This window comes from Dermacentor albipictus, chromosome 9 (assembly GCF_038994185.2).
Source record: "Dermacentor albipictus isolate Rhodes 1998 colony chromosome 9, USDA_Dalb.pri_finalv2, whole genome shotgun sequence".
NCBI classification, from domain to species: Eukaryota; Metazoa; Arthropoda; class Arachnida; order Ixodida; family Ixodidae; genus Dermacentor; species Dermacentor albipictus.
This window is the reverse complement of record NC_091829.1, coordinates 96,515,738-96,529,389: the sequence shown is the minus strand read 5'-3', so window position 1 is coordinate 96,529,389 and position 13,652 is coordinate 96,515,738. Positions and strand designations below refer to the sequence as shown.

The following is a 13,652-nucleotide window of genomic DNA, read 5'->3' as shown; positions in this document are numbered from 1 at the left end:
TTCCAACGACAACTCATCGCCAGGGCCAAGAGGGCAGTCGAAGCCAGAGGGTTCCTGGACTAAGGAGCCTTCCCACCTTAGGGTGATACCCGTCCTTGCTCGGGACACTGTTTCGTATAATAAACGCTTCTTCTCTCTCTCTCGCCGCTCCTCGTATTCGCGTTGCTCTTAGGGTGTCCTTATTGCTCGTTTCCTACTCATAGCGGTGCTGCAACAACAATGAAATCAGTTGCTAGGATGGTTCCCTTATATATGAAAGGCTAGTGACGTCACTCCCCACGTCGCAACCTGCCGTGGCCGCGGAAGCTTGCGCAACAGTAATTTTTACCGCGAAACGTATTTGCGGGGAGTGCTACGTGCTTCGCATTGATATCAGGAGCGTCTTATTATCAATAATGTTGTTTGGATGCTTGTCTTGCAGTTGTTCCTTATTGAAACGAGTGCTGTGTTGTTTGTTGTACGCATGATACTAAAGAATGTATGCACTTTTCGCTTCAATCGCTGAAGGTTCTTTCTTTTTTTCATCGCTGACGTTTTTGGGGTTTTTTTTTTTCGTGAGGACGCGCCGCAAAAATGCCGACCAACTAGAGATTGACCGCTTCGCTGTAACATGCTCCCAAAGCCGCGGGAACTCATACTTGTCAACGTCATTGTACTGTCTTGACTCAACAACTTTCTAAAAAAAGAATAAAAAAAAGAAAAGCAGATGTTTTGCTACCTGTGCGGGTGGCATCGTCAGTACGGCACAAACGGTCCAACAGAGCGAACACGTAATATCACATAACGCATATTTTCACCTTAGAATGTGACTAATAATGAACACATTTTTTTTTCGCATAATGATGGGAAAACGTTGGCACAGAAGCCGCGATAGGCCCCTAGAAAACTTGTGGAATCGTGGTTTATCCGCCGTGGTAGCTCGGCCCATAATTCTAACCGTGGCCCTCTACCGCATGTTTACAGTCGCTTTGTAGATAAAAAGGGTGTATTTCGCTCTATTGTAACATCTATGCACTGGCGATGCCATCCAGGTATAAGTGGCGAAACTCCTGTGGCTTGTGCCTGCTTTTATGACGTTGTAAAGCCAGTGAAAAGACATTGACAAGCATAACAATTTTTTTGTTTTTTATTTCTTGTTTGTTACGAACAACATGTGAGAAGAGGGGTCAATCCTTTTCAGAGCGATACTCTAAGACGCAAAGTATATATCCTTAGGAAGAGTACCAGGCCCACGTGTACGCAAGGCTCCTCTTACACTAAACTTGCCGTTGCCTCGGCGATCGTCACGCTACCGTGCAGTCTCGCTAGCTCTAACGTAAAAGAAGCGGCGGCGAGTCCTAGTAACTGGGCCATATATTCTGCGAGTAAAAGCCTGCCGCGCAATGTGTATGCAGTCCTTTCTCCGGGATGGCACTAAATACGAGTCGACTTGCGAAATCGTCCAGATTCGTCGACACGCAGATGAAAAAAGGCCGCGAAATTGCTTTCCATGCGGTTATCTGGTCATCGGGGGATCAGTGGGAATGATTACGCAGACAGGGCCTTTCGAGCGTCGTGCGAAGAAAAACCGCCGCGCTTCCAATTACACTCTCTGGGATGGGCGCTCCGAGGCGAGTCCGCCACCTGGCACAGCAGAGTGGAATATCGCACGCATACAAAGCGAATCAGACTGCACGACATAATCTATCCGTTGCAACTCAATCGTCGTCGCCCGGACTTCACTGACGTGAGGCATCGCTTTCTTTTTTATTTTCCTTTTCTGTCTTTTCGATTGGGTTGCCAGGCGGCATAACGTCGTAATGAAGTGCAATATAAGCAAGCAGGCCCGTTTTATACAGATACTGCAACGTCTGCTTTCGTTAGGAGTTGGCTTCCCGAAGGATGACAGAAAACCAATGGAAAGGACCGACCAGACGATATTCTATACTCGCGTACAACTTTGTGTGGCAATGAAAGGAAAGCTACGGAGGTAGAGCACGCACAAGTGAGAGCGCTTCTGAAAAGAGTCCCGTGTTTTCGTCCGCGTTAGTTTAAGCTGGGGAAGTGAAAACATAAGCACGCTATTATCAACAGCTAAACAAGACAGAACACACCACTGGATGTAAACGTTTACTTATTCCGAGGCTTTTCCCTTTCGCGTCTGGGCAAACGCGAGACCGTCGCACGTGGAAGCTGCGCCGATTCAGCGTCTGTTCCGAGCAAGCAAGAGTACTGTCAAACGCTGGCGGACTACTTGGCGCCGTAGCACACGTGCACCAGCTCCGCCTGCGTAGAGCTTTCACTTCATTGCCACAGAAAGTTGTCCGCGAGTTTAGTTGGCGGCCCTTTCATTTCCTTCTCGATCCTCCTGCTCCCGTACGCCGCAGTATAGCTTAGTGGCTGTGGTCCTGCGCTGCTGAGCTCCGGGTCAGTTAAGGGCTCGATTCCAACCGCGGCGGCCACATTTCAACGGGGATGGAATGAAAAAAACGTGTGCCGTCTGTTAGGCGCTCAATCAAGAACTCCAGGTGGTCAAAATTGATCCGACGAACCGTCGCCGCCCCCTTCCTCCCAACCCTTTATGGGGCGTGGCTAATTAATCGTAACGTGGCTTTGGCAGGTGAAAAAGCCCGAATTCCTTTTCCTCCTCGTTCTGGCGAACACCGGCTCAAGTGACGACCGAGCTGAAAGAGTCGTCCGAAAAAAAAAAAAAAAAACCCCCGAAGGTATTGACGGAGACGGTATTGACCCGGCCGCCCGGCACGTACAGGTAAGTCCACCTTAAAGGGAGCGGGCACGCCATCACAGCGCCATCGCAACTCGCACGAGCGTGACCTTCTCTCCGAGCTTTCATCTCTGTCGTGCTCGTTCAGTCGTGTCGATCTATGGCGCCGTGCGACTGCACGATCCGGCCGGAAAAGCAAGGCACCTCGGCGCGCTCATTAACGCCGTGTCGCGCGTTGCGAATTGCGCGAAATGACAGCAGCTGGTGCCGGGCATTCGACCACAGTGCCGACGCCGACAAGCGAGAGCACGCTGTATGTAGTCGAATACACGTTCATTCATTCATTCATTCATTCATTCATTCATTCATTCATTCATTCATTCATTCATTCATTCATTCATTCATTCATTCATTCATTCATTCATTCATTCCTGCGTCGCGTTCGCTAATTCGTACACTTTACACGCAGCGCGAAAACGTGAAAGAAAGTGGGCGATATCCTTTTTCTTTCCAATTAAAAGGGCAATATTGGGAAATACCGAATCGTTTTGGACTACAAGAGCATCAATTAAACAAAAAGCTCTACAGTCCTTAATATGGCGGTGACACGCTGATCACCAGAAGAAAAAGAATGAAGCTCGAACTCGAATTGTCTAGAAACCTCGCGCCGAAGCTACGTCAGTGTCACGTGACATCGAGGCTCTACATTAGTATACTTTTCTCGTATTTGGGCTGCTGTGGCGCAGTTCGGAGTTGTCGAAACTCGCCCAGTCTGGCCCTTGGTTCCTTTGTAATGTAATCGAGTCAGTTTTTTTTTTTTTTTAGCCGATAAGCATTTAACTATGCTCGAGAAGACGGCGTCGGTATAAACGACACAAGGGCAAGCTGGTGCAGAAATTTCAAAGTGGCGTCGCAACCCCATTCTAGATTTTTTTTTTTTGCATCTTTTGTAGCTTAATTGTAAAGCCAGCTCTTAGGATTGGTGTCCTCCACCCCCTCCCCCCTTTTTTTCCTTCTTCTGGTATTGTAGAAGCGTAACTTACGAAAACAGCCCACGTTAATTGTTCTCTTTGGTGCCTCTTTAACATAACGTCTCGCTCGGCCGTACTGACGAACGGTAACCTGTTTAATCCCTGCAGGCCGCCGACCGGCCAAGTTTCGTCATCGTCCAATCTCACGACTCTATAACTTTACCAATCGCTGTAATCAGAATCCGGCAACTCTCGCTTCCAGAACGTGGCATGCTCATACGAGGAAGTCCCGAAAGTAAGTTTCGTTATTCATTTTCACACAGAAACTCCGTTACCAAAAAGGAAACCTCACGACAACGATATCAGCAAGCACTATTACCCCGGGCGCAGGGCATTCCCCCTGCCACATTCTAAATTAAATGGACGACAGGCGGTTACATTGAGGTTCAGGATTGGGCGAGTTGGTATTGCATTCTAAAATTGGTACAGCACAACAGGCTCGGCTTGTTTCTTCCTTTGTATGTTGCGCTGTACCAGTTTTACGGTTACATTAAGGCTTCTGCAGGCAAGAACGTACCATAACCCAGTCGTCGTGAATAAAATTAAAGCGGACTGCCGGCTTTCCGTATATTGTAGTAAGTGTGGGGGTTCGCTCGATTTAGAACACGTGCTTTGGCGCTGCTAGCTTGGCGTTGGCCGGTGGTGGTTCTCGAGGTGAACAGTGGTGGCAGCCGATGCTGCGCAGTGGAGGACCAACTCAGGGCTGTCCAGAGGGCCCGTGTGACGGCGGAGGGGCTCGGCGTCTCTGTCTCGACGTGGGAGCGGCCCGAATCAGTCCCAGGCTGATCCCTCGGGACATAAATGAAGTTCTTCATACCATACCGCGGCATCATAAATTATACACCTTGCAGTGTTTTCCCACATAGTCGCTACCGACACCGATACATTTGTCGTAGCGTGCAATCTGTTTGAAAGAACCGCTCTGGTAAAACTCGGTGCCCTGCGATGCTAGGAATGGTCGCACAGTCTGCTCCACCTCAGCACTGTTTTGGAAGTGACGTCTCGAGAGTGCTGCTTTCGGTGCAGGTAACATGCGCCCATCCATACCGGATAAACAGCACCCGCTTCCACAGGCGGCCACGTTGTCAGCACGCGTTTGTCTGCCATCGTGATTTGTACTCGAATAACCCCGGGCACGCCGGTATGCTGCTATGCTCGCTCTCTTCTTCGGCGCTCTAGGCGTGCGTCATTCCTCCTCCGCTGACGCTTATTCCGTCGTTGAACCCGCAACGGGCGTGGATTTTTGTGGCGATTGTTTGTTTCACCTGGCCTACCATCTTTTATTTAAAAAAAAAAGAACTTATTTTCGGAACGTCCCTCGTATAACATCACGTGCTCAATCTGCTCGGTGGGTCGCGCGCATTTCATAGATGGACATCACAGCTCGATCCTTTTCCTAATGCGATCACGAAAAAGACTGCGGTGAGCACCAACTGAATCAACAACGTTTAGGAATAACGGACGCTCTTGCCACTTCAACTGTGACGTCATAGGGAAAGGCTGCGATGCTGCTCGATCGAAAACAACAGTAGCGCTTACGCGAATGTGGCAATAGCACATCGCATCATTCTTTTTTCTAAGCGTTCCGTATACACCTAAACGGGACGTTTAGTATTCTCGTAAATGCCCACTGGCGGTGCGAAATGGGTGTAAGGACAGGAGAGAAGGGCCAAGTAGGAAAGGCGTTGCCCAACAAATGCGACCTTAAAGGAACACCGTTGTTGAACATTCGACATGTCATTTCTTGCATAAAATGAAGGTACTAACCCTCTGAACAGTAGAAAAATAAATATAGGCAGACGTCAATGTGCGCCAAATAATTCATATTACTGCTTGTTCCTAGAACTACTTTCTGCTTTAGAGATCTGGAGGAGGTGAAGGAACTACGAGAAAGAGGAAAAACTGCGGTAACTGTTTCACACAGTGGCGGGCATCTAAACCATGGGCATAAGTAGCGACGTCATGGTTTGTTCTGTGACGTCATGACTTGCTCCGCGTTCCTCCGCTCTCTGCGGCTGTCAGAAGTTATAGCGTAGCCAGAATAAACGACGTCACCACACTTAGCTCGTGCGTCATGACGCCAGGATAATGTCGACGATGAGAACTCCGGTCTTTCAAGCCCTATACTTTCGTGGAGGAAGGAACGAACTAGTGGGGGAGCATTGCGAAAACGTGATTGAAGCGAAACATGCCGGCCCAGCACGTGATCGTCACGTCTGAGTGCGCGGTAGGTTTTAGTGATACCGCTCTGCTGGTAGAGCCAAGGCTGAGTAAGCCTAACTAGTCCCGCGTCGAATGAAAGCTACCGGGAACCAAACATTTTCCGCCAGTACGCTGGGTCTCAGAGATTACGTTTTGGGCCGACATTGCAGGGAAAAGGCGAAAAAAGTGGCTTCAGGGAAAGTTGGCTAGCCAAGGCCGGCTGCGCGGCGTAATGCCCCCTCCTAATTTACTTGCTTAGTCCGTGACAACTTAAGTATCGAATAAAAAATCTTACCTGTCGCAAACTTCCGGATGGTTACGTATCGCTTTCTTCGTTTATGTTTTTACAAGTGAGAAGCACGTGGTAAGAACCTCAAAAATGTTTCAGCATACTTCTTGAATGCAACATCCGGAAAGTCGCATAAACGGGTGAAGTCGCCTCCATTGAGTTCATGTTAAACCATTAACGCATCGCATCAAGCGGAAGAGCGCAAAAACCGGGACGCCCGGTGTTCCTTCTCCTTTGCTCATGGTCGAGGCGCGCTAGCTAAAAAAAAAAGAAAGAAAAAAAAGAAAAAAAAGACACGCGCAAGCTCGTTTCGGACGCCATCGAAGGAGGGTTTTGATGCGCTACACGCATGCGCTGACGAATAACATCATGATTCATGGTGCGCGAGCATCTCATTACGCTGCTAATGCTTTCACATTGCTAACGATGGCGCTGAGCGTTCGCCATACGAAACTTATGAGCAGCCGGCGTCTTAGCGTGACGTCGCCGCCTACCTAGAAAATTTGGTGCACGGTAATTAAGGTTAGATCTCGAACAAATACGAGGCAGCGTGCGTTTTGTCCAAGAAAAAGCAGACAGACCTTCATTCTTTACGGAAACTCAAAACGTTCCGAGTTTTCGTGATCATTTATAAGAGTGATTAGAATATGACGACACAGGACAACGTTTCGGAGGGCATATGGAAAAGTGCGGAGTTTCCTATTCACGGCTATACGTGTTAATTTGTTCAGAAAAAGAGTATGATCCATCTACACATGCCTTAACCCCTTCTAATTATTGTTATATTCAATAAAAAGTCTACGAATAACGCTATCGACGGGCTATCGTAAATTTCTGCATGCACGTAAGGAGAGAGGAAACGCGAACATTGAGAAACCAAGCTGTCGCGGCACGCGGCGGTGTTCATTCGCTCCAAGGTGAGCAGATAACGGTGCCCCCCCGACGACACGCTGATCCGACAGGAAAGCAACGACACAAACGGGCATGTCACACGCCCCGCTCGGCGTGCGACTGAAACCACACAAACGTGACAGATTTCGCATCGAGCGCAGCGTTCTGCTCGCCCCCGTGACACAGTGCTCGCAAAAAAAGGTTCCTTCGTGCAAATACGGCAACGGGCATGCGTGTCGATGCAACGCATACACAGCACCCGGCGGAATCACCGTTTCCTGTGCGCGTCCATTTCAGAACGCTTACGGCATAGTGCCGTAATCATGCGATGTGGAAACTTGCAGGCATTACGAAAAGAGCGACGCATCGCTCCCTCCTATACACGGCCCGCGCAGAGACCGACGTCGGGTGGAGCTCTGACACTTGACGCGAGTCGACACTTCCAGCGTCCAGCGATGACGCGCAGCCGGAAGCAGTGTGACAAATTCCGCGACGACCACCCCACCCGCTTCCGACCACGTAATGTCGCATAGCACGCACACACACGCAAAAAATCTCTAACCGGGAGGAGCACGTCAGGCCCGGCACGCACGCCAGGCGAGGACGATCGAAGCGGAGCGAAGCGCATAGCGGCACCTGCACGGAACATACCCGTGCGCGGCAAAAGGGTTCAAAAAAAAAAAAGAGAGAACGACGCGCTGCGATGAGCCGCTACTAATTCGGCTCGCGCGCGAGAGAGAGGGAGAAAACGCGCACAAAGTCCCGGAGGGAGAAGGAGAGAGAGAGAGAGGCGGTCCCCCTACCTGGATGATGCCGGGCAGCGCGATGACCACTCCGGCCGCGTAGCTGGCCCTCCTCTGGCGACACGTCTTGCAGAGCGCCTTGGCCAAGTCCACCACGTTGCGATAGGGCAGGCTGGCGCGCCGGCCGCCCGCGCCTCGCGGCTCGACGGCCGAGCCGCCGCCGCCGCCGCTCTTGGCAGCGCGACGCCCCCCGCCGCCGCCTCCCCCGCTCATGGTCGGAGTGGGCGGGCGACGCGAAGAGTTTTCGGGTGGGCGAGGGACGCCCGGATCAACAGGTAGGCGCCCGCGCCCCGGAGCGGCCCACGGAGCGGGCACCCGCCATCTTCGGCGAAAGCGCGGCCGAGGACGTCGCACGCCGCCCTCCGCCGCCGGAGCGGAAACGAAACCACGCGGCGACTCCGACCGCCGGGGACGACGACGCGCGGGCCACCGACCACTCACTCGGCGGCAGCAGGCACTGCCGTTCGGCACAGATCGGCGGCGGTGTGTGTGTGTGTCTGTGGCGCACACGGATTGCTTCTGCCACGCCCGGTTGCCAGCCACCCCGGCGGCACGCACCACGTTCGCTGCCAACACCTGCGCGCGCCGGGCGAACGACGACGAGGCACCGTGCGCGAGTGTGTGAGCGCGCTCACCTGCGGCGATGGCCCGCCGGCGCTTCGATCCGCGCCGCTCGCGCTGCCACCGGCAGCGTCGGGATGTGCGCGCGGAGGGAGGGGGCGAGGGATATTTCGGTGGCCGCGGCCATCGATCCACGTGGGACCCTCTGCCGGAGGAGCACGGGCCGCCAAAAGACGACAGCGACGCCGCCACAGGTGGCGAACGCCGGCCGCCGTGGCAAGGTCGACGCGCCTCTCCCTTCGGGCCCTTCGCCGTATAGCGGCCGCCTCCCGGTCCTCCGCATCCTTCGCTTCGCCGAGGCGAGGAAGGAGGGGCTCGCCCACAGTCGCCGGCAGGGATGAGGAATCGTTTCTGTGCCAGTCGGATTCGAACTCGCGACGTCGACGTGCGAGCTATCGCTCCGTAGTCCCAGCACGGTCGCGTTTAGTGCGGCAGAAAAGTGTACGGCCCTATACGAGGCCAAGCGATCTCCGCGAGGCCAAGGTTCACGTCCACCTTCGGTCCGAAACCAGCCTTGTGTATCAATCCACCTTTTCAGCCTCACATATACCGAGTACAACCATGGACTCCAGAAGCGGGGAGGCAGGAGGGGCTTGAGCCCACCTGGCCCTCGGAAACGAGGGGGCTCAACACCCCTCCTTTCCCCCGCCCCTCCTTTCTCAACCTTCAGCTTCCCTTATTCTTACGCAGGACACACACAACACACATGCCAACTGTGTTATCGCTGCGCAAAGAAATGTCGCCCGCTTAAACCAAGCAGGAGAGTACGCGCAGTGACCCTTTGCACTATCTCCCTTCCTAGACACCATCCGCGTGTGAAACGCACGGAACCAGCACACGTCACATAGAAACAACTTCATACGGCGCCCCCCGGCGTCGCGTACTTCGGGAAGCTGAGGGGAAGGGTCTCAGCCTGTCCTTTCAACATCCGCGAATGTTTTGAGCCCAGTCACTCGAAGAACACTCCCGAAGCCTCCGAGCACGCGTGTGCTGTCAAACTTCGGATCAGGCCACATACGGATGAAAAGAGGAGGTTGATACACGAGGCGTTATGCTTGAGAGAATCGGAAAACTGCATTAGCGCACCTTCTCCTCCGTATCGCGAGTAAAGAAATCGGTTATTTGGCCGGGAGGATGCGTGGCGCACGCGCGCGATAACCGATTTGCAAGACGTGACAGGTGTATACTCTCGAATCTCGACGTGAGTGTGCGTCTTTCATGAATGCTATCATTGTGGCAGTACATCAAGTTGATGCGCAGCGCCCGGGCCTGATGTGCAGCTCGTGTTTGTGTTTTCGTCTTCCTTATCGCCTACAACCGCGTTTCATAATGCCATTAGCTAACTTTTCCATTAAGCGATAGCGCCCACTGCTTCAAAACGTCTTTGACTCGCAATAGTTCGAAAGTCTCCCATGACGAATGAGAAGGACGACAGTCTCCGGGGTATGGGGTGCTAAGTACAGCCGTTACTGAATCTCTAAAGCGAGGCTTTCTGAGCACACGCTCCCAGACTTTCCTGACCGTGGCTGCTGGGCTCTTGCCGAGTAGGCCCGAGCATCGCGTATAGCACGTGACATCGAGACCACGTGCACGCGACGCCACGTCAGCGCGCGCCAGCTTCCATCGGGCCATGGGCGCAGGAATGAAACAGGAAAAATAATGGTCAACCTCCTCCCCCGCGTCTCGCGTCGTATACGTACACCTGTCCTCACCATTCTTACCTCGTGACGTCACCGCATCGACGTCTCGGCGTGCGTACCCGTGAACTGCCGTTTGCATTTTCCGCGTAGCTCGTGAGCGGCGCACTACGTGACAGCGCATTAAAGATGCGGCCAATACGGTCCATGAACATAAAGACAGCAGGCGATTGCGCGTTGCATAGCTAGAGGACAATAAGACAATTGTACGCATCGCGTTTATTTGTATAGCAATTAAGGAACCGCTTCGCGAACGCTTCGCAAAGATTGCACTATGTGCGTCGGACCTGCATATTTTTTTTAATGTTTAATTCAACATTTCTCCTGGTCAGACTCTGTCACAGACGGTACTATTCCTCTCTTTTCAATTATACTGCGTGGACAGAACATCAACCATGCAGCCTAGACTGACAGGCCGACATATTATAACTGGAGTATTACTATGGGACGAGTGTGCCCTGGTTATTGCAGCGAAAGAAGGCATCTTAAGCTATTTTAGATACGCGCTGATACTCAATTTCGCTTCTCAAGTCGTCTCAGCAGTTAAATCAACTGTAAACTTTACAGTGCGTCTCAAAAAAAAAAAAGCTAGGAAATAGTTTCAAAACATTTGTACACACTGTATAATGATAAATCACTCACGCATTCACGACAATACTTTCATAATTCTTTTATACAATTTCAATAATGAAAAACTCGCAAATTTTGAATAGCATTTACGTAATGTGTAGTTTTTTACGCAGAAGGAGTTCATCAATCCTTCGCGACAAATTTTTGCCCATGTCTTGCGCTAGCTGGTTCCAAGTTGTGCCTGCAAATATTCTCAATTCCGATTTATTAATTTCACCGCCCCACCCAGTTCTTCACCGTCCTCGATTGTACCTCCCCTTCCAACGGCACCCATTCTGTGACTCTAATGGCCCCCCGGTTATCTGCCCTACGCATTACGTGAACTGCCCATCATCTCCTTTCTTTCCTTGTAATGTCCACTAAAATTGCCTTTGCTCCCGTTTGCCTCTGATCCACACCGCTCTCTTCCTGTCTTTTAACGTAACGCATAACATATTGGAGCGCAGCTCTCAGGCGCCCGTTCCTGCGTTGAGCGTCGGCGTCCCTCGGTGTAACCGAGCGAACGAGCACAGCGAAAGATGAAAGAGCGAAGGCGGAAAGCAGAGGGGGATGAAAGACGGCGATAGCGAAGAAAGGGCGAGGAGGAAAGCGCCAGGAGGAGGGTGCAGCGGAACCATGAGGAACCATACTTCTGTAAAGCCAAATCGCTTTACAGAAGTATGCTGTTACTCGGTGTTATTCCTGTTTTTTTCTGTTAAAGTGCCTTTGCCATGTCATTGCATTGTGTAAACCATTAAAAGCCTTCATTTTTTTTGCTATGTGTGCATGACTTAATTCTTTTTTTTAAGTTATGTACCAGATGCAGCCTTTATGTAATATGTTTATATATTGCTATGTGGTGTAATGTGACCGCCGTGGGCAGTGTTTCTTTTTGTGTATCTTCTTTTTTATGACTTTGTATGCTACTGCCAAATAAGGGGGGCCGTTGCTCTGTCAAGCTGTTGAAAGACAGTTTTTACTTCGGTCCCCCTGCATCATCATGTATGACGTGATGGTCGAAATAAACTTACTTACTTACTAAAGCGAAGGAAGGAAGGTATACGGCGAAAGCGTGAAGGCTGTTTCACATGCTGCGACTGCAACGACGAAAATCGGTGCTGTCGCACGCGTCGCAATGCGATTTTTAGAGGGCTCATTTCACATGATTGCGATTTTAACAATGCGACTGGTGCGACGCCCAGCGTCGCCAGGTTTCGTGGCACTGCCAGGTTTCGTGGCAACTGCCAGGTTTCGTGGCACACGCTGCATAATTCTTTTATTGTAGTGAATAAAACGTTTACACTATAATATTATTGACTTCGTTTGATTAGAAGCAAATAATATGTACGTTTACTAATTTAAAATTTTAGTTAAGATTTGTCTTGGAGTGCGCGACGGCGGTTTTGGTAGTTCAGTGCGACATGGCGCACGTAAACAGCTGTTCGCAGGTGGTTCTGCGCCGTGTGTTGTCTCATCTGCCTTCTACGACCGTTTCGTTCTGCCTGCGCTACAACAATCTCCAAGATGACCTATCGACCAGTTCATATTGCTACCCTCACCGCATATGCAGTATTTGGAATTCGGCTGCCACGAAGTCGTCATGTCAGCCCAACAAGATCCTCGCGCTACCCGTGCTCAGCGCCAGCCTCTGAAGAAATGATGCGTGTATATTGCCCGTGATTGCGCATATGTGGTGCCTGCTACTAGCCATATTCTTACGCCAAACGCAACAAGAAGCACCAACCCGAAAGCACGCGTGTGCCACTGAACGAAGACTCAAATGATCTGTGTGATTACGACGTGGAATGAAAATTGTGTTGTGAAATTCAACCTTAGCGCTTGCCTGGTTCGTCCATCGCCGTGCTTGCGCTGCGAATATATATATGGGAGCCCTCTCTAAATATTTCTAAAGGCGCAAAAGCCGACGCATCAAATGTTTCGAGCAGTTACCGTCACTTTTGTAGAAACCTGTACGTTGTAACATAGCATTCTAAAAGACACGCTTCTCGCCCACTTTGTTGTCCTGTGTCTCGCGCTGGCAGTATACTCGGAACTTCTAACAAGAAGACCATATCAATACGCGCTATTCATACTGCAGGATCGTAGGCCCACGGCAGGCGCACTTGCCGTAGAATTTCTCAGCTTTCTGCGCAGCCTCGCACGCCTCTCACGGTTAGCCTGTTTTGTGGAAATAAATATTATTATTATATTATTAATGTTATTAAATATTATAGTTTCTTCACTGTAATTTATAGCAATCATCCAGATTTCTTAAGCTAGTCATGCATTCAACCTCTATTAGATCAACATTACGACATGCTTATGGGAGTCATTTCAAACTAGATTGCTCAGCCAGAGAAAGTACAAATGCAAGCCTCAATGTTTATTCCAATTTGGTATTCCTAAACAGATTATATTGACAGAATTTTATGCCTGCTTGCATTTCCTGCAATTCAATGTTCAGAGCTGGAAAAACTGATTCCTTTTCTTGCTGTCGAATGGCTGCTTCAATGTCGATAGCAAGCTATAATTATTCATTTCGAAAGTGTTAAGCAATGACTATATGTCTAAGCTTATCAATGCGTTTTTGTTCCACAAACACAATTAAGTTTTCTCTCTCCCTCTCATTGACAGCCATGGAATGAAACCGTTCACTTTCATAAGTATCAGGATGCAAACATTCTGGAGTTTGTCCTGAGCATTTGTCTGCATCCTACAGTGTGCATGTTTGTATCAAGTTCTCGTGTTACAATCGCAGTGATCTACGCATATTGTTATATTGCAACAAACAAATCTATTTCACTT

The 13,652-nt window shown here is 50.4% G+C and overlaps 1 protein-coding gene across 1 annotated transcript in view; it reads right to left on the bottom strand.

Annotated features, from left to right (window-relative positions):
- LOC139049529 (rho GTPase-activating protein 45-like) overlaps positions 1-8,945 on the bottom strand; it is a 161,948-nt gene extending 153,003 nt beyond the window's left edge. The window contains exon 1 of the mRNA XM_070525065.1: positions 7,921-8,945. Within this exon, the coding sequence (XP_070381166.1) occupies positions 7,921-8,133 (213 nt within the window). The 5' untranslated portion in view covers positions 8,134-8,945. The remainder of the gene's footprint in view (positions 1-7,920) is intronic.
- Between the last annotated feature and the right edge of the window lie 4,707 nt (positions 8,946-13,652).